This window comes from Marmota flaviventris, chromosome 10 (genome assembly GCF_047511675.1).
Source record: "Marmota flaviventris isolate mMarFla1 chromosome 10, mMarFla1.hap1, whole genome shotgun sequence".
NCBI classification, from domain to species: domain Eukaryota; kingdom Metazoa; phylum Chordata; class Mammalia; order Rodentia; family Sciuridae; genus Marmota; species Marmota flaviventris.
In genome coordinates this window covers 27,209,740-27,234,677 of record NC_092507.1, presented here as the reverse complement: position 1 = coordinate 27,234,677, position 24,938 = coordinate 27,209,740, and the positions used below count along the sequence as shown (strand labels likewise).

The 24,938-nt window shown below is 50.0% G+C and overlaps 3 protein-coding genes across 3 annotated transcripts in view; 1 reads left to right on the top strand and 2 right to left on the bottom strand.

Moving 5' to 3' along the window:
• The first annotated feature begins 6,281 nt into the window (after positions 1–6,281).
• Eva1b (eva-1 homolog B) lies at positions 6,282–7,778 on the top strand. Its single transcript, XM_027937295.2, has 3 exons — positions 6,282–6,371; positions 6,726–6,821; positions 7,109–7,778. The coding sequence occupies exons 2-3, from the start codon at positions 6,755–6,757 to the stop codon at positions 7,531–7,533; spliced, it is 492 nt and encodes a 163-aa protein (XP_027793096.1). The 5' UTR covers positions 6,282–6,371; positions 6,726–6,754; the 3' UTR covers positions 7,534–7,778.
• An 823-nt stretch (positions 7,779–8,601) lies between these two features.
• Sh3d21 (SH3 domain containing 21) lies at positions 8,602–20,890 on the bottom strand. Its single transcript, XM_027937452.3, has 16 exons — positions 20,828–20,890; positions 20,481–20,638; positions 20,336–20,399; positions 19,995–20,113; positions 19,692–19,782; positions 19,482–19,537; positions 19,347–19,392; positions 19,133–19,233; positions 18,938–19,024; positions 18,683–18,725; positions 10,312–10,405; positions 10,167–10,219; positions 9,943–10,037; positions 8,917–9,785; positions 8,775–8,838; positions 8,602–8,705 (listed from the first exon to the last, which is right to left on the bottom strand). The coding sequence occupies exons 1-16, from the start codon at positions 20,829–20,831 to the stop codon at positions 8,634–8,636; spliced, it is 2,016 nt and encodes a 671-aa protein (XP_027793253.2). The 5' UTR covers positions 20,832–20,890; the 3' UTR covers positions 8,602–8,633.
• A 1,437-nt stretch (positions 20,891–22,327) lies between these two features.
• Positions 22,328–24,938, bottom strand: part of Thrap3 (thyroid hormone receptor associated protein 3) — a 52,644-nt gene continuing 50,033 nt past the window's right edge. Inside the window, exon 12 of the mRNA XM_027936990.3 lies at positions 22,328–23,903. Within this exon, the coding sequence (XP_027792791.2) occupies positions 23,682–23,903 (222 nt within the window). The 3' untranslated portion in view covers positions 22,328–23,681. The remainder of the gene's footprint in view (positions 23,904–24,938) is intronic.

Below are 24,938 nucleotides of genomic sequence, written 5' to 3'. Positions count from 1 at the left end.
GCCACTGTGGCCTGTATGTCTGCCGTTCTTGCCCTGCTCCATGCCTCCCTCTCTGGCCCCCACCCCACCCTGTCCCTTCCCATTCCAGCAAGGCAGGTCCTGGCAGCTCTGGGCTCTGCTAGCAGGGGCACCCCAACCCCAGCCAGCAAGCAGCACCCTGTGTTCAGGTGGCCAGAACAGGGAGGGGACTCGGTACCAGCCCCCATTCTCCCAGGCCTTTGTCCAGCCTCTAGCTAAGTCTCGGGATGAAAGCTGCCTGCTTGACCTGGCCAGGCAGGAGGGGTCCCAGAGCCTCTGCAACTGGAGAGTTCTGATTCTTTTGGTCAAAGACTGGTGTGGCCAGAAAGACTGCCCACATGTCCATGCCTGTCCAGGGCAGCTGGGATTAGAAGGGCCAGACCAGGCCTTTTCCTGCACCACCCTCCCTGCCCTCCCCTCTGTAGGAAGCTCAGGGGGTTCCTTCCTTGCTTCCTTCCTTCTCATGCCTAAATTTAGACTGTAGATTGTATTTCCTGAGCAGTGAAGCTAGAGGTAAGCCAGCCCCTCCCTCCGCCAGACCCTCACCCAGGCCCAGCACAAAAGGGGCAGATCCTTTCTGGGCACGTGTCTAAAGCAAGAGATGCTTCCCCAAGAGGTATGAAGGCCCTGGTACCTGCCCTTGCTCCAGGACAGCCCCTCTGCCACCAGTCCCCTCGCCCCATGTCTGCCGACAGCCCCTCTCCACCCCAGCAGCCCAGGTGTCTTTGGTTCCACCTGTTGCCTTTGGTCCATACCCTGCTTGTCCTGGATACCCACCCTGTCGGGAGGTGCCGTGGCTCCCAGCCCACCCCACTGCACCTGGACCTGAATCCACTCGCAGTCCCACTCCTGCCCTTCCACCCCTCCAGTCTCAGTGTGCAGACGGCTCCCGGGCACCTACACAGTGCCAGGCTTATGTTCAGCGACACAAGGCCACAAGTCCCTTGCAGGCAGGGTTTTGTCTTGCTCACCCCTGTGGCCTCGGCACGGAGAACTAGGCCTGACACAGTGGCACACACAACTGTGGATTTATTGATCAGAAAGGGGATTGTTTGTCTTCCCCAAGTTATTACTGGGCTCCCTGGAAGCAAGGTAGTTACCCCAAAGTGGATGTGATCGGCCTCCTCTGCTCCTGAGAGGTCAAAACAAAGTAAGAACTAAGAAGTTTCCATCCCTTTTGGCCACCCCCCGGCCTCCAGGGTCCTCAGGGAGAGCAGTTTCAGAGAAGCCAGACTTACTGCCGGCCGAGCTGTCTAAAGTGGGAAAGGAAGTGAGGAAACAGAGCCCTGGTGGCTGAGCTGTTCCAGCTCCAGAGCCAAGTCAGCCTGTATCTGTCTCTCTTCCCGGCCACCCCAGCCCCTACTCCAGCATTAACCCTCTCCGGGCTTTGGCACAGGCACCAGCCGGTGGCCAGAGTGTGCCTCCTATACTCCTCACACCCCTCCAGTGGCTTCCACCCCATGCAGGAATCCAAAGGCCCTCATGGCTCCTGAAGGTCCACACTGAGGCTCCTGCCTGCCACCTCCTGACTCCTCACCCCTCCCCTTCACCTACTCTGTCCCCACCACACAGGGCTCCCATCCCGAGCCAGCACAGCTTCCACCCCGGCCTTGGCACTGGCACCCTTTCCAGAAGTCTCTTTCCCCAGATATCCACCTGCACAGCTCCCACCCTTTTGGCAGTTCGCTGCTCAGAATGTCACCTCAGATCCTTCCCTCGCCACACCTACCTGGTCTTCTGGAACCCTTATTTGTTGTTCACTGTGCACATCAAAACCTGACCTGCCACTCAATTAGTGATTCTCTCTCCCAAACTCAATTGCTGAGCTGCTTGGAGGACAGCAAGAACCTTTTCTGTCATCTACTGGAGTTGGGTGTGGGGGGTGCAGTAGTCACCACAATGACTTGGGGTCAGTGCTAGCATTTAGAGGGTGGGGGCCAGGGATCTCGGACAACCCCATGAGGACACCAGACTCTGCAGCCTGCACAACATAAGGGGAAACCTGTTTATAATGACCAGAGCCAGGATCCAACTCCATCTCACACATAGACAAAGGGCACAACATAATAAATGTTGAATTTTCTGGGAATCTAACTGCTGGGTAGAGTGGAGGAAATTTGTACTTTACATTGTTCAGAACCTTAGCCAGGTTCATTTCACACGACACAACTGCAGCATTCCAGCATCTGCCTGCATACAGGTGTCGCCCTCCAGCAAGGGGTCATTCCAAAAATCCACATCATTCCTTTTTATTTTCTATCACAGGACAAAAAAAAATCCATCATACATTTTAAAAATATATTTTTTAATTGTTGATGGACCTTTATTTTATTCATTTATTTATAAGCAGTGCTCAGAATCGAACCCAGTGCCTCACACGTGAGGCAAGCTCTCTACCACTGAGCTACAACCCCAGCCCCATCATACGTTTTTTTAAATTAGATGTTAAGGTCGGTATACTAGCCATGGTCTTCATCGCAGGAGCTTCGCTTTCCTCCTGTCAAATGGGATTTGTGCTGTGAACCACACAGGGAGCATCAGGCACCAGGAGGGGACTTAGTATCCATTTCTATTCCTTCTCCTTGTACCCTGGTCTCAGCAGCTGTCCTGGGCGATGGGGGAGTGGAAACACGCAGAGCACTGGGCAGGCCCCAGGAAACCCTGTGTGAGGCCCCTTCTTGCCTTCATCCAAAACCCACCATTGTGGTTGGGGGAGGACCAGTGTCGGCAGCAGAGCAGCCAGAGCCAGCCCCCGCTGGGCCACAAGGGGAGGGAGCAATGCTTTGCTTTGGTCCCTGAACAAGCTGCACCACGAGGCCCCTCCCCACAGTCTGGATCTCAATCCCTTTGACCTCCCATGGAGACCTGTCTTTCCGGTTTCCTCTTAGGAGCGTTCTGTGCTTTATAAAGTGACAAATCCCACTCTCCCAGGCAGATAGGAGAGAAATAGCCAGCAGGAGGGTAACCTGACGGGCAGTAGCTAAATTCTGGGGAGACATGGGAGGTGGTAGGAAGGAGATTAGCACATGGATATGCAGGCAGGAAACGAGCGAGACAGGCCCATGACAGACATGCAGAGGGATCCCAACCACAAGACTGAAGCAGTGGCTGAGCAGATCTATAGGCAGGATGGCAAGCAAGGAGAAGCAGGCAGGAACAGGCAGGCAGCCACAGGGCAGATGGACTGTGCAGATGACACTGGTTGAAGGTTTCAGGCACCTTCCCCAGGGCCTCCAGGAGCCACCCTGTCTTCTCAGAACCCTCTAGGGCAACACTGCCACTTCTCCCACCAGGCCTGGCTTGGCTCTATGCATCCCCCTGTGGAAGGTTACACTCTGGACACTGTGTGTCCCTCTGTATAGGGACCAGCAACTGTCAATACTCACCTTATTCCAGCATAGCCACCTGCTTCCCCAGGGCTGAGTCACACCTGACCCATGGCAAACACACACATCCCATGCCAACCCAGACACAGACACGCCTTTGCCTACGGGTAGAGGTGCACAGAGATCTGAACAGCACAGAGATGAATGGAAACAGCTTTACAGAAACATATCCTAGGCTTTGCACCTGCACACATCCAGACAAGCGTGCATGTTCACACTCACAGAGGCACAGGCAGGTGCCACATAAACCGAGGTGCATATCTCTCAATGCACGTGGTTATACAGCAAAGCCACGGCACACACCAATACTCAAGTAGATAGCAGGTTCTAAACATGTCAACACATTCCCAACAATAGAGCAACTATACTATCTGTGCCATCAGCCCGGCACTTGCATGCCTTGAAGAGGTAGGACATAAACCCTGGAAACCTACCAGAATCGCTGACAATGTCACTGTGTTGCCCAAGCCAAGGTTCAGATTCTGGCCGCATTTTTTTTTTACCGCTCAGTCCCATGTAACACAGCTGCTCATGTCCTTGCTCTGGCCTGTTTTTTCTTCCACTTCGCTGGACTTTTTGCAGACTCCTCCAGGTAACCTCCACCCCTACCCAGAGTTGGGTGTGGGGGGTTCATGCTGTAGACAGATTTCTTCTCTCTCTACTCCTCTGCCCTAGATAATCCACCACTAATTGGGTGTTAAATCTATCTTGTTTCCTGACTGGAAATGGTACCTGGGTCTTGGGGTTCCACCTGCCTCTGTGACCCCTCCACCCAGGTATATAATGGGCACCTCAAATCTAACATCTAACATGAAATTCTCACTTTCCTCAAAACCTGCTTCCCACACAACTTCCCTCAGGTGCTTGGGCCCAAGATCAACACTAAATTCTTCCCTCCCTCATGTCCAAGTCCACACAGGAACTCCCTTCTAAACACCACCAGTCTCCTTTCTCTCCTCCGCCAGCCATCCCAGTCGGGGGCCCTGGCAATCACTCGCCTGGATGGCTGCCAACCTGCTCACTGCTGCCTCCATTCTTGCACCCCTGTGGCCCTTCCTACCCCAGCCACCACAGGGATCTTTCCAAAATACCATGGGACCATGACACCTGTTTAAAGCTCTCCAGAGCTCCCCACTACACTTATCATCAAAATCAAGCCCCTGCATGGTCGCCCTCTGTCAGCCACTCTCCCATGCCCACAGGTGCCCACACTGTTTTTTTGATCCTGTAAGCCAGGTCCCTTTTCCCTGCCAGGGATACTCTCCTCCAGATTCTGGCTTGGCTGTCCCCTTGCAGGATTCAGGTCTCACTTCAAATGTCCCTGTGCCAGCACCCCCGGTGTCCTTCACCCCATCACCCTCGCCCACCCTCCTGTGCACACTTCACAGTACCCAAGACTATGCGTTCTTCCCAATTTAGTGTCAGCTCCACGAGGACAAGGACTGGTGTCTTGTTTACTGCCAAATCCCCATTTTGAGGAAGGGCTAGGCACACACTCTCAGCAGTTGTTGACTAGGGGCTGTGTCAATTTATACACAGGCATGCCCACCCCCGCAAACAGATTCAAGCACAATTAAATGGAAATAGGCAACCACACAGATGTGGGCAGAAATACCTCCAGGTCACCTCTTGAAGCAGAGTAAACAGTCACAAAGACACCCAGGTGGGCGTCAGTCCTAGTCACTTCCCCATCTAGATCTGCCCTCTACTTGAACCCAGTCTCAGGAGTGGTGGAGTGGGGGTCTGCGGCCTGGACAGGGAGGGGGTCGATGGCCCACAGGCCTCAGGCAGCGCCTTCAGCTATGTCTGCAATTTCCTCTCCCCCTTCCTTCCCTCCTCCTTTCTAAGGCTCCCGCCAAGAAGGCCTCCCCCTCACCCCAGCTCCAACACCAGGGGGAGGGAAGCTATGGAGCAGGGAGGAGGGTACTGGGCAGAAAGAAAGAAGACCCCAGCTGCAACACTAATCACACATTGCATGCACAACACCCCGAACCCAAATGGAGATGCATGTGTGTGTGTCCAGGCAGGTTTGGGGGATGGGGGCATGCATTCTGCCACAGGGGTCTGTGAAGAGGAGCCCAGGAGCTTTTTTGCACAAGCAGAGGCCCCATGCAGGGTTTGGGTCTGCAAGCCTGGCCCCAGCCTGGCTTAACAATCCAACAATCATTAACCCTGCGCGACCAGATCAGAGCTCGGCCAGCTGGACACACTCATGCCTGGGCCTCGGGAGGAGGGGCTGAGAGCCTCCTTCCTTCCAAGATGGTTGAGGGCCTAGAGATGCTGGCCACCTCTGCCCAGGTCTGGGAAGGGTCGGGGAGGAGGGGCAGTATTCCCTGGATGCGGGAGGGAGCTTGGTCTGCCTGAGACCCCTGAAAGAAGTAGGGAAGAGGGAAATGGTTTAGAGCCTTAGTGCTAGGGTCAAAGAGCTGTGGGTTCAAAACCTGACCATCCGGTGAGGTTCTTGGGCCTCTCCATGACTCTGCTTACTTTATCTGCGAAGTGGAGATAATGATACTCGCGTTATAGGTTGTTAGGAATAAATGGAGGACGTGTAAAGGGTTGATCTCGCTGCTTGGCACCGAGGCAGAAAAGCACGTTATTAATAACAGTGTTATTGTTGTTGTTAGTGGTGGCCTGGGGGCGGCCCCTGCCCGCGGCCTCCCCAGCGGCTTCCTGTGGGGGAGCCGACCGCCACCCCTCGGCGGCCGCGCGCTCCTCTCCCCTTCCTCTGCGGCGCCCTTCCTCCGCCTCCCGGGCCGCCCCGCCCCGCCCCTCCTCTTTCCTCCGAGGAAACTTTCCGCCGCTGGTCCATCGGCGGTGTCCGGCCCGCGCTGCCGTCGCTGGGAGCCGAGCCGGGCGGGGCGGCTGGGACCGGACCGGGCGGGACAGGCGGCCCCGGGTGTATGCGGCCGCCGGGAGCCACGCCGGACCCGCCAGGGCCGGGCAGCCAGGAAACGGGCGCTGACGGTGAGTGAGTCGGGCCTCCGGCCCCCGGGCGAGATTCGGGAGGGCGGCCTCCCCTCCCCGGAGTCGTCACCAACCCGCATCCCGCCCCGGACGACGAAACCGGGCCTCCCGGGGACCCCACAGGTGGGCGGAGCCTCCTGCGGCTCCCCCGACTGCTCCCCAGGATGGAGGGGCGTCCGCGCCGGGAGGAAGGATTCCCCCTAAGAGGACCCAGGTCTGCGACCAAGTTAGGGAGCCGCTTCCTCGGGGTGGAAAGGGCCGCTCCTCCGTGGAGAGGAGCTGCCTAAGGGGCAAGCGGTCAGAGCCAGCTCTGGGCTGGGTTGAAGGGGCGGACTGACTTCGCTGACCTCGCAGGCTGACAGGGAAGCCGCCCCCGGAGCAGCATGGACGCCCCCCGAAGAGACATGGAGCTACTCAGCAACAGCCTGGCGGCCTACGCACACATCCGCGGTGAGGGCCAGGCGCAAGGGCCTTGGGGACAAGGACGCTTCCGCGCCCCTATACCACCCGATCGCCCCCCACCTTCGGGTCGCGCCCCACCTCCACGCCCCTGCCATTATAACCCTCTCCCAGCCTGTCACCTACTCCCTCCCCTCCCACCCTGATTTCCTGATGACTGTTCCCCGCCGTCCTTCAAATCGGGGTTACCGTCCTTGCCCCAAACCCAGGGTCTTTCCAAGTTGAAATGACTCCTATAAGTCAAGGTCCTTCCATGACCTCTGCCCTCTGTCCGCCAGCTAACCCCGAGAGCTTTGGCCTCTACTTCGTGCTGGGCGTCTGCTTTGGCCTGCTGCTGACCCTCTGTCTACTGGTCATCAGCATCTCCTGCGCGCCCCGCGCGCGGCCCGGGGGTCCGGCTTCTCGCCGGGACCTCCGCAGCAGCACAGTAGAGCCTGAGGACGACGATGAGGATGATGACGACACGGTGACGCGACTGGGCCCCGACGACACGCTACCTGGCCCGGAGATGGCTACGGAGCCCGACGGTCCCCTCAGCGTCAATGTTTTCACGTCTGCTGAGGAACTGGAGCGCGCGCAGCGGCTGGAGGAGCGCGAGCGGATCCTGCGCGAAATCTGGCGCACAGGGCAGCCAGACCTTCTGGGCACCGGCACCCTGGGGCCCAGCTCTACGGGCACACTGGGCCGCATGCACTATTACTGACGCCTTACTCAGGTGCATGGTGCATGGCGCTGAGTACTGGTCAGGCAACTGAGCCTAGAGCTGCCCTAGGACCTTTGGACTGCCTCACCCCCCTCAAATTCCCCTGGTGCTATTGGATATGGGCGCTACCTTCTGGGAGGCACCCTTCCCTGGGCCGGGTGGGAGGAAGATGCAAAGTCCCCACCTTGTCTCCTTAAGAAACGATGAAGAGGTGAAGTGACCAATGAAAGCAGCATTCTCAGTGACTCGGTCTCTCCCTCTGTTCCCTTGCTACTAGTGGTCCCCAGGACTGAGAGCCAACTCCACTCCTTTACCAGACTGTATCACCTCGGTACACCCCGCCAGACCGACATGCTTGTTCCCACTTCACAGATAGCAAAGAGAGTCACACACCCTTGCTCCACATTCCGCCAGTGGCACACATAATATGCATTCCTTACCGGGAACACCTGAGCACCTTGCCCTGGGCTCAGGCATCACTGCAATCACAGGCGAGGTCTGGGGACCCTGACCTTGACGCTTTAAGGTGCTTTCAGCCCCAATATAACTGTGTGTGCTTGAGGGGACGGAGTTAATGTCTAAACCAAGGGTGCATTCGAGTGGATAGGTGACTCTCTGGGAGGGGGGTGGGGGTGGGGGGTGGGGGGAGGATGTCCCGGCCCCGGAGAGAAGAGCTTCTCAGCCTAACCTCCGTGCACAGCTGGATTCCGGAATCCCAGCCCTCAGGCAGAACCCAACCCGCCCGGCCCCCTCTGCCCCCAGGTCTCGGGCTAGGGGTTGCCATAGGTAGGAGATGCCTCCTTCCCCGCCCCCCACCATCCGGTGGATAAAAATAGCCGTGCTCAGGCCTTGGAAACCGTAATGGGAGCCACATGTTGGCCAGATGTGCCCGGGAGAGACCGCCAGGAATGCGGAGGGCGGCGAGAGCCGAAAGACCCCGCCCACGACAGAGGCCCCGCCCCCACACAAATCAGGCAGGATCAGCGTGGCGTGTCTGGGGCTGTTTACTTTCTTGAGTTTTTAAAAACTGTATACAAGGGCGAGGTGGCCCGAGCCGGATGTCCCCCCAGGTCCGGCCGTGGCGCCTCTCAGGCCCAACCTCAGTGCGTCTGCGTCTGCGCGTGTTTGAAGCCCTGCTTCGGCGACTTCGGTCTGCTCTGCATCAGCTGAACCTAGAGGGGAGAGGGAGTCAGGGCCGGCAGCCGTCACCACCCTCCCGCTGGGGTCTGCACCCCACCCACCTCTAGCAACCGGCGCTTCTCCCTCTCGCTCTTGAGCTCCTCCCAGATGTCGGTAATCTTCCCTCTGTGTACAGGAGGATCAGGTGAGGAGTCCTCAGACCCTTCCCTTCCTCCCCACACCGCCCAGCCCCTGTCCACTTACTCCAGCTGCAGCTCCAGCAGCCCCAGCAGCTCCCTTAGAGACCCCATCTCATCCTTTAGAGTCTTTACATCCACTTCATCATTCTTGCTTTCGGAAGAGTTTTGCCTCACTAAGAAATGGGGGTTGGGAGTCTCTTGGTCTGGAGTTGGCTCTACAGTGTGTGGGGCTTGGGGGTCAGGGTCTATCCCTTTAAAGAGCACCTGCTCTTTGGGAGCCACCTCTTCTGTCAGAGGCATCTCCTCCTCTTTTGGGGTAGGCTCTTCTTTCGCAGGTGCCTCCTTCAGGAAGGTTTTGGCCTTCTCCAGGGTCTGGGGCTTCGTAATGGCAGGCATAGACTTGTAGGCATTCTGGAGTGGGGAGCTATCCCCATGTTTCATCATACAAAGGCAACTCTCTGAGGAGTCAGGCTGCAGGGGGTACTTCTCTGGCATGATAGCCTCCTCTTGGGATTGAGCCTCTGTAGCCACAAGGGATTTCGCCCTCTGCAAACTCTCCGGGGGAGAGAAATGCGGGAATTTAGTATTATCTCCAGGGGAGACTTCTTGAGAACACACCTGCTCTAGGGTCAAGCTCTTTTCTAGGGCACAGGCCTCATCCACAGAAAAGACCTTTTCTGGAGTGGAAACCTTGTCCAGAGTCCGGGTCTTCTTTGGAGTGGGGACCTTTTTGGAAGCCAGGATCTTCTCTGGGTTGGGGGCCTTATTCTCCAGAGTCAGGGTCTTCTCTGGAATGGGGACTTTGTCAGGAGCTAGGATCTTCTCTGGGCTGGTGGGCTTATGTGGAGGCTGGATCTTCTCTGGGGTGGCAGTCTTCTCTAGAGCAGAGGTCCTATTCACAGAGAGGGGCTTTGCTGGGCGGGGCTCTTCCTCCTGTGGCGATGGGGTGAGATCTCAGCCAAAGGCTGGATGCTGTGAAGGGTTGAGTCTGGTTCCCCTTTGTCCAGGATCCTTCACTCTTGCACACCACACCTCTGAGGCCCAGCTCTGCCCAGTATCTCCAGAGTCTCCCATGTCTCCAGCCCCTTACCTGATTGGATTTGGGATGCTGCCGGGAAGCCTGGGTTTTGGAGTGCTTTCTGCCAGGTTGCCCAGGACCCCCACTGAGGAAGCTGTCCTTGGAACCTATCAGAGCAAAATCTCAGAGACCCAAGGCTACTCTGAGCCCTGATCTCTCCCCATTTCTGTACCTCAGTACAGCCACCCTATCGCTGTCCACCAGGTGTCCCCTCCATTGGAGAAGGAAGCCCTTACCTGAGTCTCGGGAGGGGCGCTTCTGACTATCGCCAGTGGATGTCCAAGATGTCCTGGAACATATCCCCATCAGGCCCTGGGATGCAGGTGGGAGGGACAGTCCCTCTGTACCTTTTTCCTTCCCCCAACCCCACGTGTTCCTTACTTGGCTTTGCTGGGCCTGGAGGGAGCTGTCACTAGCTTCTTGACATTAGAGAGGGATGTTTTGGGCATCAACTTTCTTGGTTCCTTATTAAGAGCTGGGAGGAGAGAGCAGTGAAGCATGTGTTCATTGACTTGCCATCCATATGCTAGTCTGGCCCTGTCTGTGCTGTGTGCAGAGACTGTGGGCAGATGAGTCCCATCTGACTCTCAAGAAGGTGACCGCTCTAACCCCTTCTTCCTCCCTGAGCTCCAGACACATGTTCAACTGCCCTCTCAATATTCCCACTTGGGGGCAGGGGTAGTTTCTTGGTAGAGTGCTTGCCTGGCATAAGGGAGGCCAAGGGTTCAATCCCCAGAACTGCAAAAAATAAAATAAAAAATATATAAAAAATATATAAATATAAATTTAAATAATTTTTTAAAAGGAGTTAAGTAGATCTGATTTTTGAGAGAAAGAGAGAATTTTTTAAAATATTTATTTATTTATTTTTAGTTTTCGGCGGACACAACATCTTTGTTTGTATGTGGTGTTGAGGATCGAACCTGGGCCACACGCATGCCAGGCGAGCGCGCTACTGCTTGAGCCACATCCCCAGCCCCAAAATAAATTTTTAAAAATCCGATTTGAAGAGCCACCGGCATCACACACTTGACATCCAAAACCAAGCTCTTGCCTCCCACCTCTAAATCTGTTTCTTTCTCAGTGTCCACTGTTTTACCCATTTACCCACTTGCTCACGAGGAAATGAAGAGTCATCCTTGACTCCTTTTCCTTCTTTATGCTGCACATCCAAACCCTCAGCAGATCCTGTCTGCACCACCATCAAAATACATCCCGAGGGCTGGGGTGGACCTCAGTGGTGGAGCACTTGCTTCACCGGTACAGAGCCTTGGGTTCAGTCCCCAGCCCCACAGAAAAACAAAATATCCTGAGTCTGATCACTCCTTATTACTTGGAGGTTGATCACCCCCAAGGGCACCTGGCCTATGACTCAGCCTCCATCCCCTGCCCACCGTAGCTAGAATGGGCTTGGGGTCTACTGGGGAAACAGACATTAAGAAGTAGAAGTAAAATATTTCACATTCGAGAGTTATTGTTATTGACCAACAACAAGCAAAGGAACATACATTTTCCTGTTCTTTTTTTTGAGATAGTGCTCACTATGTTGCCCAGGCAGGCCTCAAACTCCTGGTGGGCTCAGGTAATCTTCCCACTTTAGCCTCCTAAGGAGCTATATTAGACTATAGGCATGCACCACTGAGCCTGCCTCACAATTTTTTTTTTTTTTTAAACACATTAAGGATCCAACCCAAGGGCATTCTGTCACTGAACCACAGCAGTAGCCCTTTTCAATTTTTTTTCCAAATTTTAATTTTTTTATTCTAATTTGTTATATATGACAGCAGAATGCATGACAATCCATATTATACCTATAGAGCACAATTTTTCATATCTCTGGTTGTATAAGCCCTTTTAATTTTTAATATTATCATGTTATTTATTTATTTATTGGTACCAGGGATTGAACCCAGGGTGCTTAACCACTGAGCCACATCCCCAACCCTTTTCAGTTTTTATTTGAAACAGGGTCTCATTAAATTGCTTAGGGCCTCACTCAGTTGCTGAGGCAGGGTTTCAATCGCAGTCCTCCAGCCTCAGCCTCCCTCACAGCTGAGATTATAAGCCTGTGCCACTATACCCAGCCCTTTTTAATTTTCAGACAAGCTCTCCCTAAGACACGGAGACTAGTCTTGGACGTGTGATCCTCCTACCTCTGCCTCCCATGTCATTGGGATTATAAGCACGTGCCACTACACCCAGCTTCACAACTATTTATTTTTGGTTTTAGGGATTGAACCCAAGGGCACTTTACCACTGAGCTCCATCCACAGCCATTTTACTTTTTATTTTGAGACAGGGTCTCACTAAATTGCTGAGACTGACCTCAGACTTGTAATCCTCCTGCCTTAGCCTGCAGAGTCACCGGGATTACAGGCATGTGCCTGCCACCACACCCAGCAGCTTCATAATTATTATTATTTTTTAACTTCTTTTTTGTAGTTATAGATGGACAGGATGCTTTTTTAATTTATTTTTTGTGGCACTAAGGATCTAATCCAGTGCCTCACACATGCTAGGCAAGGACTCTGCCACTGTACTAAAGCCCCAGCGCTTCACATTATTTTTAAAAAGGTATAATAGAAGCCAGGCGTGATGGCACATGCCTGTAATCCCGGTGGCTCGGGAGCCTGAGGCAGGAGGATCAAGAGTTCAAAGCCAGCCTGAGTAACTGTGAGGCAATAAGCAACTAGGTGACCCTGTCTCTAAATAAAATACAAAACAGGGCTGGGGATGTGGCTCAGTGTTCAAGTGCCCCTGAGTTCAATCTCCAGCACCCTGCCCCCCCCCTCAAAAAAAAAAAGGAAAGAAAAAGAAAAAAGAACTACATTATTAGAAATTTAAAAAGGAGGGTGCTCTACTGACCCAACTGGTTAGTGTGCAGCACTTACACAAACTTGCAAAAAAGGCTGTAACTGCAGATTGTCACTTTATCACTGAGATTAAAAGATTTTATAAAAGAATACTATAAGCAACTTCACACAAATAATTGGAAAACTCAGATTAAATGGATAATTTTACAAATACAACTTTTTAAAACTGACTTTAAGAGCTGGACATAGTGGCACATGCCCATAATTCCAACTATGCAGGAGGCTGAGACAGGAGGATCCCAAGTTGAAGATAAGCCTTAGCTAATTAGCGAGACCTTGTCCCAAAATAAGAAACCAAAAGGACTGGGGCTGTATCTTAGTAGTAAAGCATCTCTTGGTTCAATTCCCAATATCACAAAAAAAAAAAAAAAAAAAAAAAACTGAGGGTCCTAGCATGCAGGAGTCCCTGGGTTCAATCCCTGGCACCACATAAAAATAAACAAATAAAATAAAGGTATTGTGCCCATCTACAGCTAAAAAAAAAAATTTAAAAAGCTGATCGCCAAACTAATTCAAGAATTTTTTGCCTGCCTATTCTAAAACTTTTAAAGAAATTTAAGAAATAATTTAAAATCTTCCCATAATGTTAAAAAAAAAAAAAAAAAACCAAAACCAAGTCCATATGAATTTACAGGCAAGTTTTATCACCTTTTAAGGAAAGATTCCTCTCTTATACGATCTACCAGAAAACTAAAGCAAAATCAGGGTGCAGCTTGGTGGTAGAGTGCCTGCCTAATCTGTGAGACCCTGGGTTTGATCCTCAGCACCATAAAAACAAAATGTGTACTCCTTACTTAGCTCATTCATGGGTCTAATATAATTGTTGATAATCAGATGAGGACAGTGAAAGTAAATACAAAAATATTTTTTTCTTTTTTATACTGGAGATTGAATCCAGGGGAGCTTAACCACTGAGCCAAATTATCAGCATTTTTTGTTTTATTTTATTCTTTGAGACAGGGTCTTGCTAAATTGCTTAGGGCCTAAGTTACTGAGGCTGATCTTAAACTTGCAATCCTCCTGCCTCAGCCTCCCAAGTCACTGGGATTATAGGTCTGTACCACCATCTATGACTGGCCTAAATACTATGATCTTAAGAAAAATTGAGAAAGTATTTCAACAGTATACGAAAAGATAAGAAACCATGACTTGTTAAAACAAATGAAAAAAAAAAAAAAGAGAAAAAGAAACCATTACTAAATTGGATTTATTCTAAGAATGCAAGGGGATTCTATAGCCAGGCACTACTGGTAGCACACACCTGTAATCCCAGTGGTTTGGGAGGCCAAGGCAGGAGAATTGCAAGTTCAAAGCCAACCTCAGTAACTTTACAAGGGGATGATACAGCTCAGTTGTTAAGTGCCCCTGGGTTTAATTCCACTACCAAATAAATAAATAAAATATAAAAATTTTACAAATGTCATTCACCACCATTGACCATTGAAAGATTATAGGAGAAATCACACATAATAATTTTTCAAAAATCAGTAAATAATTTGGGAAAATTCAACATCCATTTTTTCTCCCCAGTGCTAGGGTTATAATCCAGGGTGTCACACATGCTGGGCAAATTCTCTACCACTGAGCTGCATCCTCAGATCTCAACACCCTTTTTCTTTTCCAACATTCATTTTTTTTTAATTATAAATTTTTTTAGTTGCAGTTGGACACAATACCTTTGTTTTATTTTTATTTTTATGCAGTGCTGAGGATCGAACCCAGCACTCCGCATGTGCTAGGCAAGTGCTCTACCGCTGAGCCCCAACCCAAGCCCCTCAAATCCATTCTTTTTTTTTTTTAATATTGTTTTTTTTCTTTTTAAGAAGAGAGAGAGAGAGAGAGAGATAATTTTTTAATATTTATTTTTTAGTTCTCGGTGGACACAACATCTTTGTTTGTATGTGGTGCTGAGGATCGAACCCGGGCCGCACGCATGCCAGGCGAGCGCGCTACCGCTTAAGCCACATCCCCAGCCCCTCAAATCCATTCTTAATAAAAAAAAATTGTATGTATGGCTGGGTGTGGTGGCATATGCCTGTAATCCCAGCAGCTCAGGGGACCTAAGGCAGAAGGACCAAATTCAAGGCCAGCCTTGGCAATTTGGAGAGACCCTATCTCAAAATAAAATATGGCTGGAGATATACAGTAGCTAAAGCACCCCAGTTCCATCCCTAGCCCTGGGGGTTGAAGGGAATCTATAGATAAATTATTGGAAATCAGAGTTCAGCATCATGGCTGGTTATGAAGTCAATATACAAAAATCAAGCCAGCCAGGTATAGCTACTCAGGAGGCTGAGGCAGGAGGACTGCAAGTTTGAGGACAGCCTCAGCAACTTTGCAAGACCCTCAGAAACTTAGAGAGACCCTGTTTCAAAAAAATAAAAAGGGCTGGGAATGTAGCTCCGGGGTAAAGTGCCCTTGGGCTCAATTCCCAGTACCAAATCAAACCAAACATCAATGCCTTTCTATATTCCTGCAATAAAGAGAAGAATATCTAGCTTTTTAAAAGATAACAATAAAATCTCAAGTGTACATAGGAGTATATAGGAATAAACCTTATAAAAACGGCAAGCTATTCACATGCAAAAAATAATAAATGCTAGAACAACTGATTGGCCATATAGGAAAAAGTAAAATTGGATCACTTAAATCAATGCTACATGGATAAAATCACTTAAATATAAAGAGCAACACTTAAAAAGTTTAAGAAAAGGCAGATGAATTTTTCATCTTAGAACAGGGATGGATTTACTTTTTCTTTTTGTCTGGGACTGGGGTTTGAAACCAAGGTCTCACCCATGCTGGGCAAGCCCTATAGTACTGAGCTGTATCTCCAGCCCAGGGAAGGATTTTCTGTTTTATACTGGGAATCTGGAGATTTATCTCAGGGGGCAGTTTACCACTGAGCTACATCGGCCCTTTTTTATTTTTATTTTGAGGCAGGGTCTTGCTAAGTTGTTGAGGTCTCACTAAATGGTCAAGGCTGACCTCAAACTTGCAAATCTCCTGCCTCAGCCTCCCAAGTTGCTGGAGTTACAGGCATGTGCCCTTACCTGGCAAGATTAATATGTGTGACTACATTAACATTAAGAACTTATGGGGGGGTCGAGCTGGCGTTGTGGCTCAGCGGTAGAGTGCTCACCTAGCATGTGCAAGGCCCTGGGTTCGATCCTCAGCACCACATAAAAATAAATAAAGATATTGTGTCCATAAAAAAAAAAAAAAACTTATGGGGGGGAGGGTGCTGGGAATATAGTTCTGTGGAAGAGCACTTGTCTATATGCACAAAGCCCTGGTTTCAATCCCTAGCATCACAAATGCTGCTGCTGTTGATAATAGTAGTACTGCTCGTCATAATAATAACAATGAAGAATTAGGTTCGTAAACATTTTGTAGAAAATGAAGACAAGTCACAAGCTGAGATAAAAACACTGGCAATATATATACCATAAAGAATTGATATTTAGAATATGTAAAGAACCCTTACACATTATTAAATATGTAACAAGGAAATGCAAATCCAGTTCATAATGAGATGCTACTTTGACTTACCAGATTCACAAAAACAATAAAATATTATAACACCAAAATGTGGAAGAGGATGAAGATCCACAGGATCTTTCATACTGATTGATGGTGGAGTGTTAAAGAATACAATTATTTTGAAAATTAATTTGGCTTTATCTCATAAAAGTTTAAATTCATAGGGGCTGGGGATGTGGCTTAGTGGCAGAGCACTTGCTTGAGGCTCTGGGTTCAATCCCAGTCACCTCAAAAGCTGAACCTTTACTTACCATAAAATCTAACAATCTCTCTTTTTTTTAATATTTATTTTTGATTTGTACACAATACCTTTATTTTGTTTATTTATTTTTATGTGGTGCTGAGGATCCAACCCAGGGCCTCACACATGCTAGGCAAGCACTCTACCGCCAAGCCACAACTCTAACCCTAACGATCTTATTCCTAAGAGTATACTTGAGAGAAATTTTTTTTTTTTTTTTTTTGGGGGGGTACCAGGGATTGAACCCAGGGGCATTTAACTACTGAGCCACATCCCCAGCTCTTTTTTTATATTTTATTTAGAGATAGGGCCTCACCAATTTGCTCAGGGCCTTGCTAAATTGCTGAGGCTGGCTTTGAACTTGAGATCCTCCTGTCATAGCCTCCCAAGCCACTGGAATTAAAGGCATGCACCACCATACCCAGCCTCAGAGAAACTATCTTATCTGTAAACCATAAGATGGGCAAAAGAATGTTCATGGCAGCACCATTTGTAATAGTTTTTTAAAAAACTAGAAATAGGGGCTGGGTAGATATAGCTCAGTTGGTAGAATGCCTGCCTCGCATGCACAAGGCTCTGGGCTCAATCCCTAGCACCACACACACATACAAACACACACACACACAAAAAAAAAAAAACTAGAAACAACTAAAACATCCAACATCAGGAAACCAGATACATAAACTGTGGTAAATTCCCTGCAAAGAATATTATACATTACAGAAAATGTACATCTAGACTGGAGTTGTGGCTCAGTGTTGTGGCTCAATGGTAGCATGCGTGAGGCATGAGTTAAATCCCCAGCACCAAAATAAAAAAATAAAGGTATTGTGCTCATCTACAACTAAAAATTTTTTTAAAAAAGAAAGAAAATGTCCATCTACACACAACATGGATGAATCTTAGAAACAATGTTAATTGAAAACACCAAGTCACTGGGCACAATGGCACATGCCTATAATCCCAGAAACTAGGGAGGCTAAAGAAGGAGGATCACAAGTTCAAGGCCAGCCTTACCAATTTAGGGAGGCCTTAAACAACTGAGTGAGACCCTATCTAAAAATTTTAAAAAAAGAAAAAAAGCTGGGGTTGTGCTCAGTGTCAGAGCACTTGTCTAGCATTTGTGAGGCACTGGGATGATTCTCAGCACTACATATAATTAAGTGAATAAAAATGGAGGCCCATCAACAGCTAGGAAAAAAAAAAAAGGAGGCTGGAGATGTAGCTTAGTGATAGAGCACTCCTGGGTTCAGTCCCTAGTAACAAACAAAACAAAACAAAAAACACACCAAGTCCCAGGGAACTATCAACATATGGTACCATTTTTTAAATACTTTTTTGTAGTTGCAGGTGGACAGCATACCTTTATTTTATTTATTTTTTAAAATGCAGTGCTTAGGCTCGAACCCAGTGCCTTACATATGCTAGGCAAGCACTCTGCCACTAAGCAGCACCCCCAGCTCCATGCTACCATTTTTATAAAGCTCAAAAAGAAGTTTACTTTTGGACATATTACTTATTATGAAACCTTAAAAACTCAAGAGAATCACAAACATAAAATTCAAGATAGTGGTTACCTCTGGGGTGGGGAAAAATGGTAGAATAGGAAGGAGAAGAAACACACTAACTTATTGGCGATATTTTAGTGCCTGGGCTAGTGTGTGGGGTGCTCATTATTAAGTTTTATAACACACATGTCATGTGTTATTTTTAGCATGTATCAAATATTATACTTCAAAGACAAAAAGACATACTACTACACACGTACAGATCCACACAGAGCTATTCACTGACACACCTAAAAGACTCATGAACAGTCTCATGGACTCAAAACACATATAGGGTCCATTCTTAGAGACTGTGATTACCACATTCTCAAGATTCAAAGAGAAACACTGACACACTAACATAAATAAACTGACCCACACATTGACTCACATACATTCCTACCAGGCCTTTGACCTACAGGGGAGAAAGTTCCTCTGGGGTACACTGGATCACTAGGAGACTGCAAGTTGATTTTCTGGGCCTCTGGATTTGGATTGATAGCTGTCCCAGAGCACATGCCCCAGTCCCAGACTCCTCAGGCACCTACCTGATTCCTGAGAGATCACTGTCCTTGGGATCAGCTTCTTGATCTAGACAGAGCAGCATCAGAATCAAAGAGGAGCCCCACCAGTCTATTCCACTCTCATTTGGGGTAACCATCCAGTTGGGCTCAGGAAGTGTCACACCCTTTAGCTGTTTTTCAGGAAGCTTCATGCCCCTCTGTGTCCACTGAGTGCCATGACCCCCAACTTTGTCAAAATAGTTTGCCTCCTGCCACCCGGGTGTCCAGCTCTGTACTCACTGGGGGTGGTGGGAGGACGAAGTTGTCTGGGAAAACGCCTCTCCTGCCTTCACACTCTCCTTCCCACCAGCCCTTATCCTCTGTGTTCTGAGAAAGAAACAGCATGGCGGGAAGATGAGCACCACCACCCCAGGCTCCTTTCCTGGGTCTCAAGGTCCCCTTCCCTGAGACCTCCCCTCCCAGTTCCTCTCACACCTTCTTCAGTACTTTCACCATGTCCCCCTTTCGCAGTGCCAATTCATCTGGGGCCTCAGGATGGTAGTCAAACAGGACCCTGCAGATCTCAGGATGAAAGACTGAGGGACGGTCAGTTCGCTGTAGCCAACCCTCCCTCCTCCATCAGTCTAGGAGGTTCCCCTTCCCCCAAGTCAGAGTGGCTTGGAGAGGGGGGCTCTGGCTGGGAGCTCACCTGTCTGCAGGTATTCTGGAGAGCTGTTACAGGCCAGGCTGTTCAGCTAGTGGGGTCAGAGGGGCAGAAGATGATGAGCCTCCTGCCCTTCCAAGAGGAACCCACCACCTCTGTGCACATTCTGAGCAAATTTACCTTGGGAGGCTGCTGGGATCCAGGGCTGATGGAAGACATGTCTGGGCTGCCAAAGCCTGGTGGGGGACAATAAAGTTAGGAGGGTGAGAATTCAGTTAGGTCAGGGGAAGGGACCAAAGGGGTTACAGGCTCAAGATGTGTGGATCACAGGCTCATGCCACCAAGAGGATCATTGGAGATTGCAGTCTGATCACAGGGTCGAGATCTCACTTGGGGGCCCACTGTCCAGCAACTCCACAAAGTTGGATGGGAAGGCTCCCAGCTGCCCGTTCTTCTTCCCCAGCCACCAGCCGTCCTCAATCTGGGGAGGGGGGGAGGATGCAGGGGTTCTGCCAAGTGTCTCTAGAAATCTTATACCCTCCATTCAGCCGGAGGACCTGCTCCTGCCCCTGCTCCCTTACTTTTCCATCTCTGCGCCTCTCATCATTCCCATCGCCCTCACCCTCACTTCACCCAAATTTCCTCACCCTTGCCCCATCCTTTCTCCCAAACCCTCTTATCTCATTCCCTCACCTCCTTTATCATTTCGACAATCTCCCCAGCTTGCAGCTTCAGCTCGTCTGCCTGCTCCGGGCTGTAGTTGAAGTTCACTTTGCACCATCTTTGAGGGCCCCGAGATTTGGCGGGGTGACCTGGTTCGGACACGAAGAGGTTAGCCTGAGCAGGGTGCCCCAGTAAGCTGAGCTGGGGGGCGAATCACACGCACAACGTTTAGTATCTTCTGGCCCCGCCCTCAGGTGGGGCATTGTCCTTGGAACCAATCACAGGCCACAAATCGGCCCTACGGCCCCTCCCAGAGCCACGCCCGCCTCCACGCTGCGCCCGCAGCTCGCGCCCACCCGCCCGGAGCTTACCTCGGCTGCGCGCGCAGCGCGGTCTCCGGGTCTCCCCGGCGTCCCGCATAGCCACTGGAATCTCCTGAGGATGAGGGCTGGCTTTAAGCTCCCGGGCAGCAAACACCGACAACCCCGCCCCAGCCCGCTCCCGACCCGGCCTTACCTGCACCAGGCGCTTGGGGAAGAGGCCACAATGGCCCCTCAGCTCTCCCAGCAACCAGCCCCTTCCTGGCCCCTCGCGCACCTGCCGGACGATGTCCCCGGGGGCCAAACTCAGCTCATCCTCCTTCTGCGCGTGGTATTCAGCCAGGACCAGGACCTCTGCGGATGCAGGACCGGATCGGGGCGCGGCTCAGAAAAGCCTCATGGAAGATAAACTGGCCCAGGCGGGCGCACCCCCAAGCGAGTCCAAGGCTCGGTGTAGAGGTCAAGCGGGAGAATGGGGGTGATGTAGGCGTGCAACGTCCCCCTTAGGTTGTACAGAAGCCCACCCAAACACTGCGCACATACCCATGGCTTCCAGGGCTCCCAGAGCCTAGCCCGTCCCGAAGGCGGCCGAGTACTGGCAGAGTGGGACGGGCTGCGAGACTGGAGCCTTGGAGGCGGAGACGCGAGCCGTAGGTTGGGCTCCAGATGCAGAGTGGGCGTGGGAGGGGGCGGCCTGGCTCAGCTGGTTCTGCCCCTACCCTGTAAGGACTCCAGGGTCTCTAGACTGCTGATGGGTCACAGCTCCTCCCGCTCTTCCCCGGCCACGCGAATTCTAGTCCTTCTTCTAGCTTTGACCGGGAAGCTCCCACCCAGCATTTACACAGCCTTCTCGGAGCCAACCTCTACTGGCTCCCAAGCTTTTAGCTGCAGGGCAAAAGGTGGGGAGAGGTACATGCCCAGGGTGGAGCCCGCCAGCGGAAGGCTCCACCGGGCTTAGAGCGGTCGCTCTAATCGGACCCTGGATGGAGAGGCTGCTCCAGTCCGGAAAGCCTATTTATTGCTCGCCTATTTCAAACATCGGCCTTCCTGCAAGGTGCACTCTTCCCCCACCCCCCCCCACCCCCTATGGAAGGAGAGCAGAAGATCCCATGCTTCGGGCTCTATTTGAGCCCAGATACTTCCTTGAGGAGGACAAGAACATCTTTTATTAAGCATATGATCAAGCCCAGAGCCGAGTGTAAAGGTTTGGGCCCACCTATAAACCAGCCCCTTCTGAGTTAGGCTTTCGGGTCATCTTCCTGCACCGTGAGAAGGCCCAGTTGTTAACCCAGCCCTTGAATTCTGCCCCACCGAGGAAACATAAGTCCTTGCTCGTGACACATCCGTTTCCCCAGATATAAAAATCGAACACCCGAGAAACGCCGCGGGGAAAGTAGAAATCAAGCTTTAAAGGATAGAAACTGACTCCTTCAGGAGGAAGAAGGGGACCCAGAGTTGGTATCCAAATAAGTGAGTGTCCTGCTCCTGTTATACATTTTAGATTTTCTTTGTTCTCCTGCCCGCCCCTGCATTGCCCCTTCCTCTGCTCATCCCACGAACGTGACCCGTGGTCCAAAAGGTGAGGCAAACGGGTGGGGGATGGGCCAGACAGCGGAGATCCTGGCAGGAAGGTGATAACCCAGGAAGGCGATAACAGGTCCTATAACTCCCTGCAGGGAGGAACAATTCCCCGGGCAGGTTAAGGTAAGCCACTGGTTGGAGCTGCAGTAGGAAAGGGCTTTGGATATTCAACATCTGATTTCCTTTCAACACTATAATGGGGGAAAAAAAAAGAAATCTGGTTCTTCAGGTGTCCAAGGCACAGGATGAAACAAAACCACTGGGGTGGGAATATGGAGTTACTACTGGGTGGAGAAATGTCAGAGTCCCCGAAGGGAAGGGGCTGAGTCACAATCTGGGTCCAGCCCCCACAGGCTTCTTTTTTCTTTCAGGTTTGCTGAAACTATTGTGGGAGGTTATCTACCACCCCCGGGAACACACACACAGAGGCAACAATGAACACAGTCTATGCACATCTGCCACTTCATTTATTGTTTTTATTTGCAGGAGGAGTTGAAACAAATTTTAAGGGTGTTTTTTCTTTTTCCCCTAAACATGAATCATTCAAGTAAAACCAACTTAACCATAGAAATGTAGCAAAGTAAGGGGAAAGTAGCACAACAACCCAAGAGGCAAAGGTTGGGGGGAAGAGGAGGGTGCAGTCCGCATATAACATATGCACAAATGCCATATGATTCACCTGCTCAGGACCGCCTCCCCAGAAGGCAAGAACAAGGACCCATTTTAAGAGGATGTTTCCCCCCAAATATCTGAGAATGTTTCAACTTAAAGCTTAAGGTTAAAAAAAGAAAAAAAAAAAAACCCCAAAAAACACACAACCCCACAAACCACCCAGCCATAACCACCTTCCTTAATCGATCATAGGAGTTTCTTTTCATTTTATAAAAAGATTAATAAAAAATATTGAAAAAATTATTTTCTCATCTTATATTTGTAAAGATAATAGAATTCAGAAGTTTCTTAGAAAACAGACCAGAAACTGCCCTCCAGTTTCCACCCGTTGCTGAGGACTAGCAGGACTAGAAAGTTTGGAATACTGGAGCTGCTGGTGGAAAATGGGAAGCCCAGCCCAGCCCAGCCCAGAAGAAATCAGAAAATACAGGAGCAAGGGTGCATGGGGAGTGGTTTAGAAGCAACTCCATGTGATACATGGCTGCGCAGAAAAGGGGAACACAAGGTGGTCAGAAAGGCCTTAAACTCCTCCTTGACATACAAAACAGGTTTTTACAAAGATCCAAGCAGTTTGGTCCCAAACTGAGGTGAACACTTCAATTCAATGTTTATTCACATGCTTTGTTTTCTTTTTTTAAGAATCAAAAGTTGCCCAAATTAAATCTTTCTGCTAATATTACTACATATGCCTAAAAAAAAAGAAAAAAAGAAAAAGAAAAGACTTTCAAAATCAGGATGAGGGAGAAGAGACTGCAAATCATCAAATTAGTCCTCTCAGCTCCAAATGAAATCGAATTAAGAACAAAACTGTTGGGTTTCTAATAGGGAACACAAACCAAAATCCAAGCATTGCTCTCCCTCCCGACCCCAGCCCCACCCTACACACCAACAACAAATGAAACACAGCTAGAGCCCAATGTGTTGTGTTCTGCTCCAGAGCTGGGCCTGACCCCAGGGCTCTGAAGGCCTCCTCTGTCCAGTGGGACGCTGCGCCAGGGATACTTTCTGCTGTAGGAGGATTCTTCATGGCTGGTGAGGTGGGGTGGGATTTTCAGAATCTTCACGGCTCCTCCATCTAGCTCCTCACCAGCCCTCTTCCCAGCGCCTCTCTCCCCTGGGCAAGGGCTCCTGTCAGAAGTGGCCCCTACTCAGTTGTGGGCTGTAAATTGTCCTTTTCTTCTCGGTTCTCTGTCCCACTCTCATCATCTTCAATTTCCCCTTCCTCCCCACTGAACTTGTCATGGGCCCATTTGGGGCTGGTACTGGATTTCCGGAACATGAACCGGCCCCGACCCCGGGGGAAGGCTCCTCGGCCCCGGCCCCGGCTCACCCACTTGTCACTGCCTTCACCTTCACGGTCATCATGCTGAAAGAAAAGAGAACTGCCATCAGCACCAGAGCTCTTGCCTCTGCATCTACCCAATACAAACCCAGTCTTTTCATCCTTTTCTCCCTGACCCACTCCTCCAAAAATGTCACTTCTTCAGATCCAAGAGAATGCCAGTGGGGTGCCTTAGGAATTCTCTCTGAGGCAGTTTGAACACTATAATGACGACCACCATGACAAAAACCTTCACCAAGCACTGAAGATGCTGACATGCGTTATCTACTTAATCCTCACATCCATCTACCCTATCACTATCACACCTCCACTATGCAATGAGACAACAGGCTTAGAACTGCAACTATTATGTAGAGTTATGTAGTACACCAGCTCTAAAAGATTGAGTCTGAAGTCAATCATACCAAAATGTGAAATGTTGTCAGAACTAGTTATTAGCTAAGAAAGGAAGCACTTAGCATGAGCAAGGCCCTGGGCTTGATTGACTGACAAATAAAACATTCTGAGGGCTGAGGCTGTAGCTCAGTGGCAGAGCACTTGCCTAGCACATGTGAGGCACTGGGTTTAGCACCACATAAAAATAAATAAAATAAAGGCATGCTTGAATTAAAAAAAAAAATTCTGAAACCAGAAGTTGTTACTTTATTTATTTGCTCTATCACTTCTAAGAGTCTATTCATAGGGTCTATGTCTTTGAAGGTCAGCTCAGCTAAAGCACCAACCTATTCTGTCCACAGATGCGCATGCACCCCACTTCAGTGGCTGAAAATGCTCTTGCAGGTGTTATACAGGGAAGAGGGATTTCATATGACTTTTACTCTTTCCCCCTACAACACAATTTAGCACTTATCCTAGGCAATCCAACATTTCCCTAGAAATAGATTCAAAAGTCTTTTAGACTAGGCTCCACTTTGAGGATCCTAGCAGTCCTAGAAATGTGAATGGCCATGCACAGCCATCCACACAAAAACTGATTTCCAAGCTGTGTAACTGACAGGGCAGGGTCATGCCAGCCATTCTGATGGGTGATGGAGATCCAACTGCAAATTTCCCTTGGTT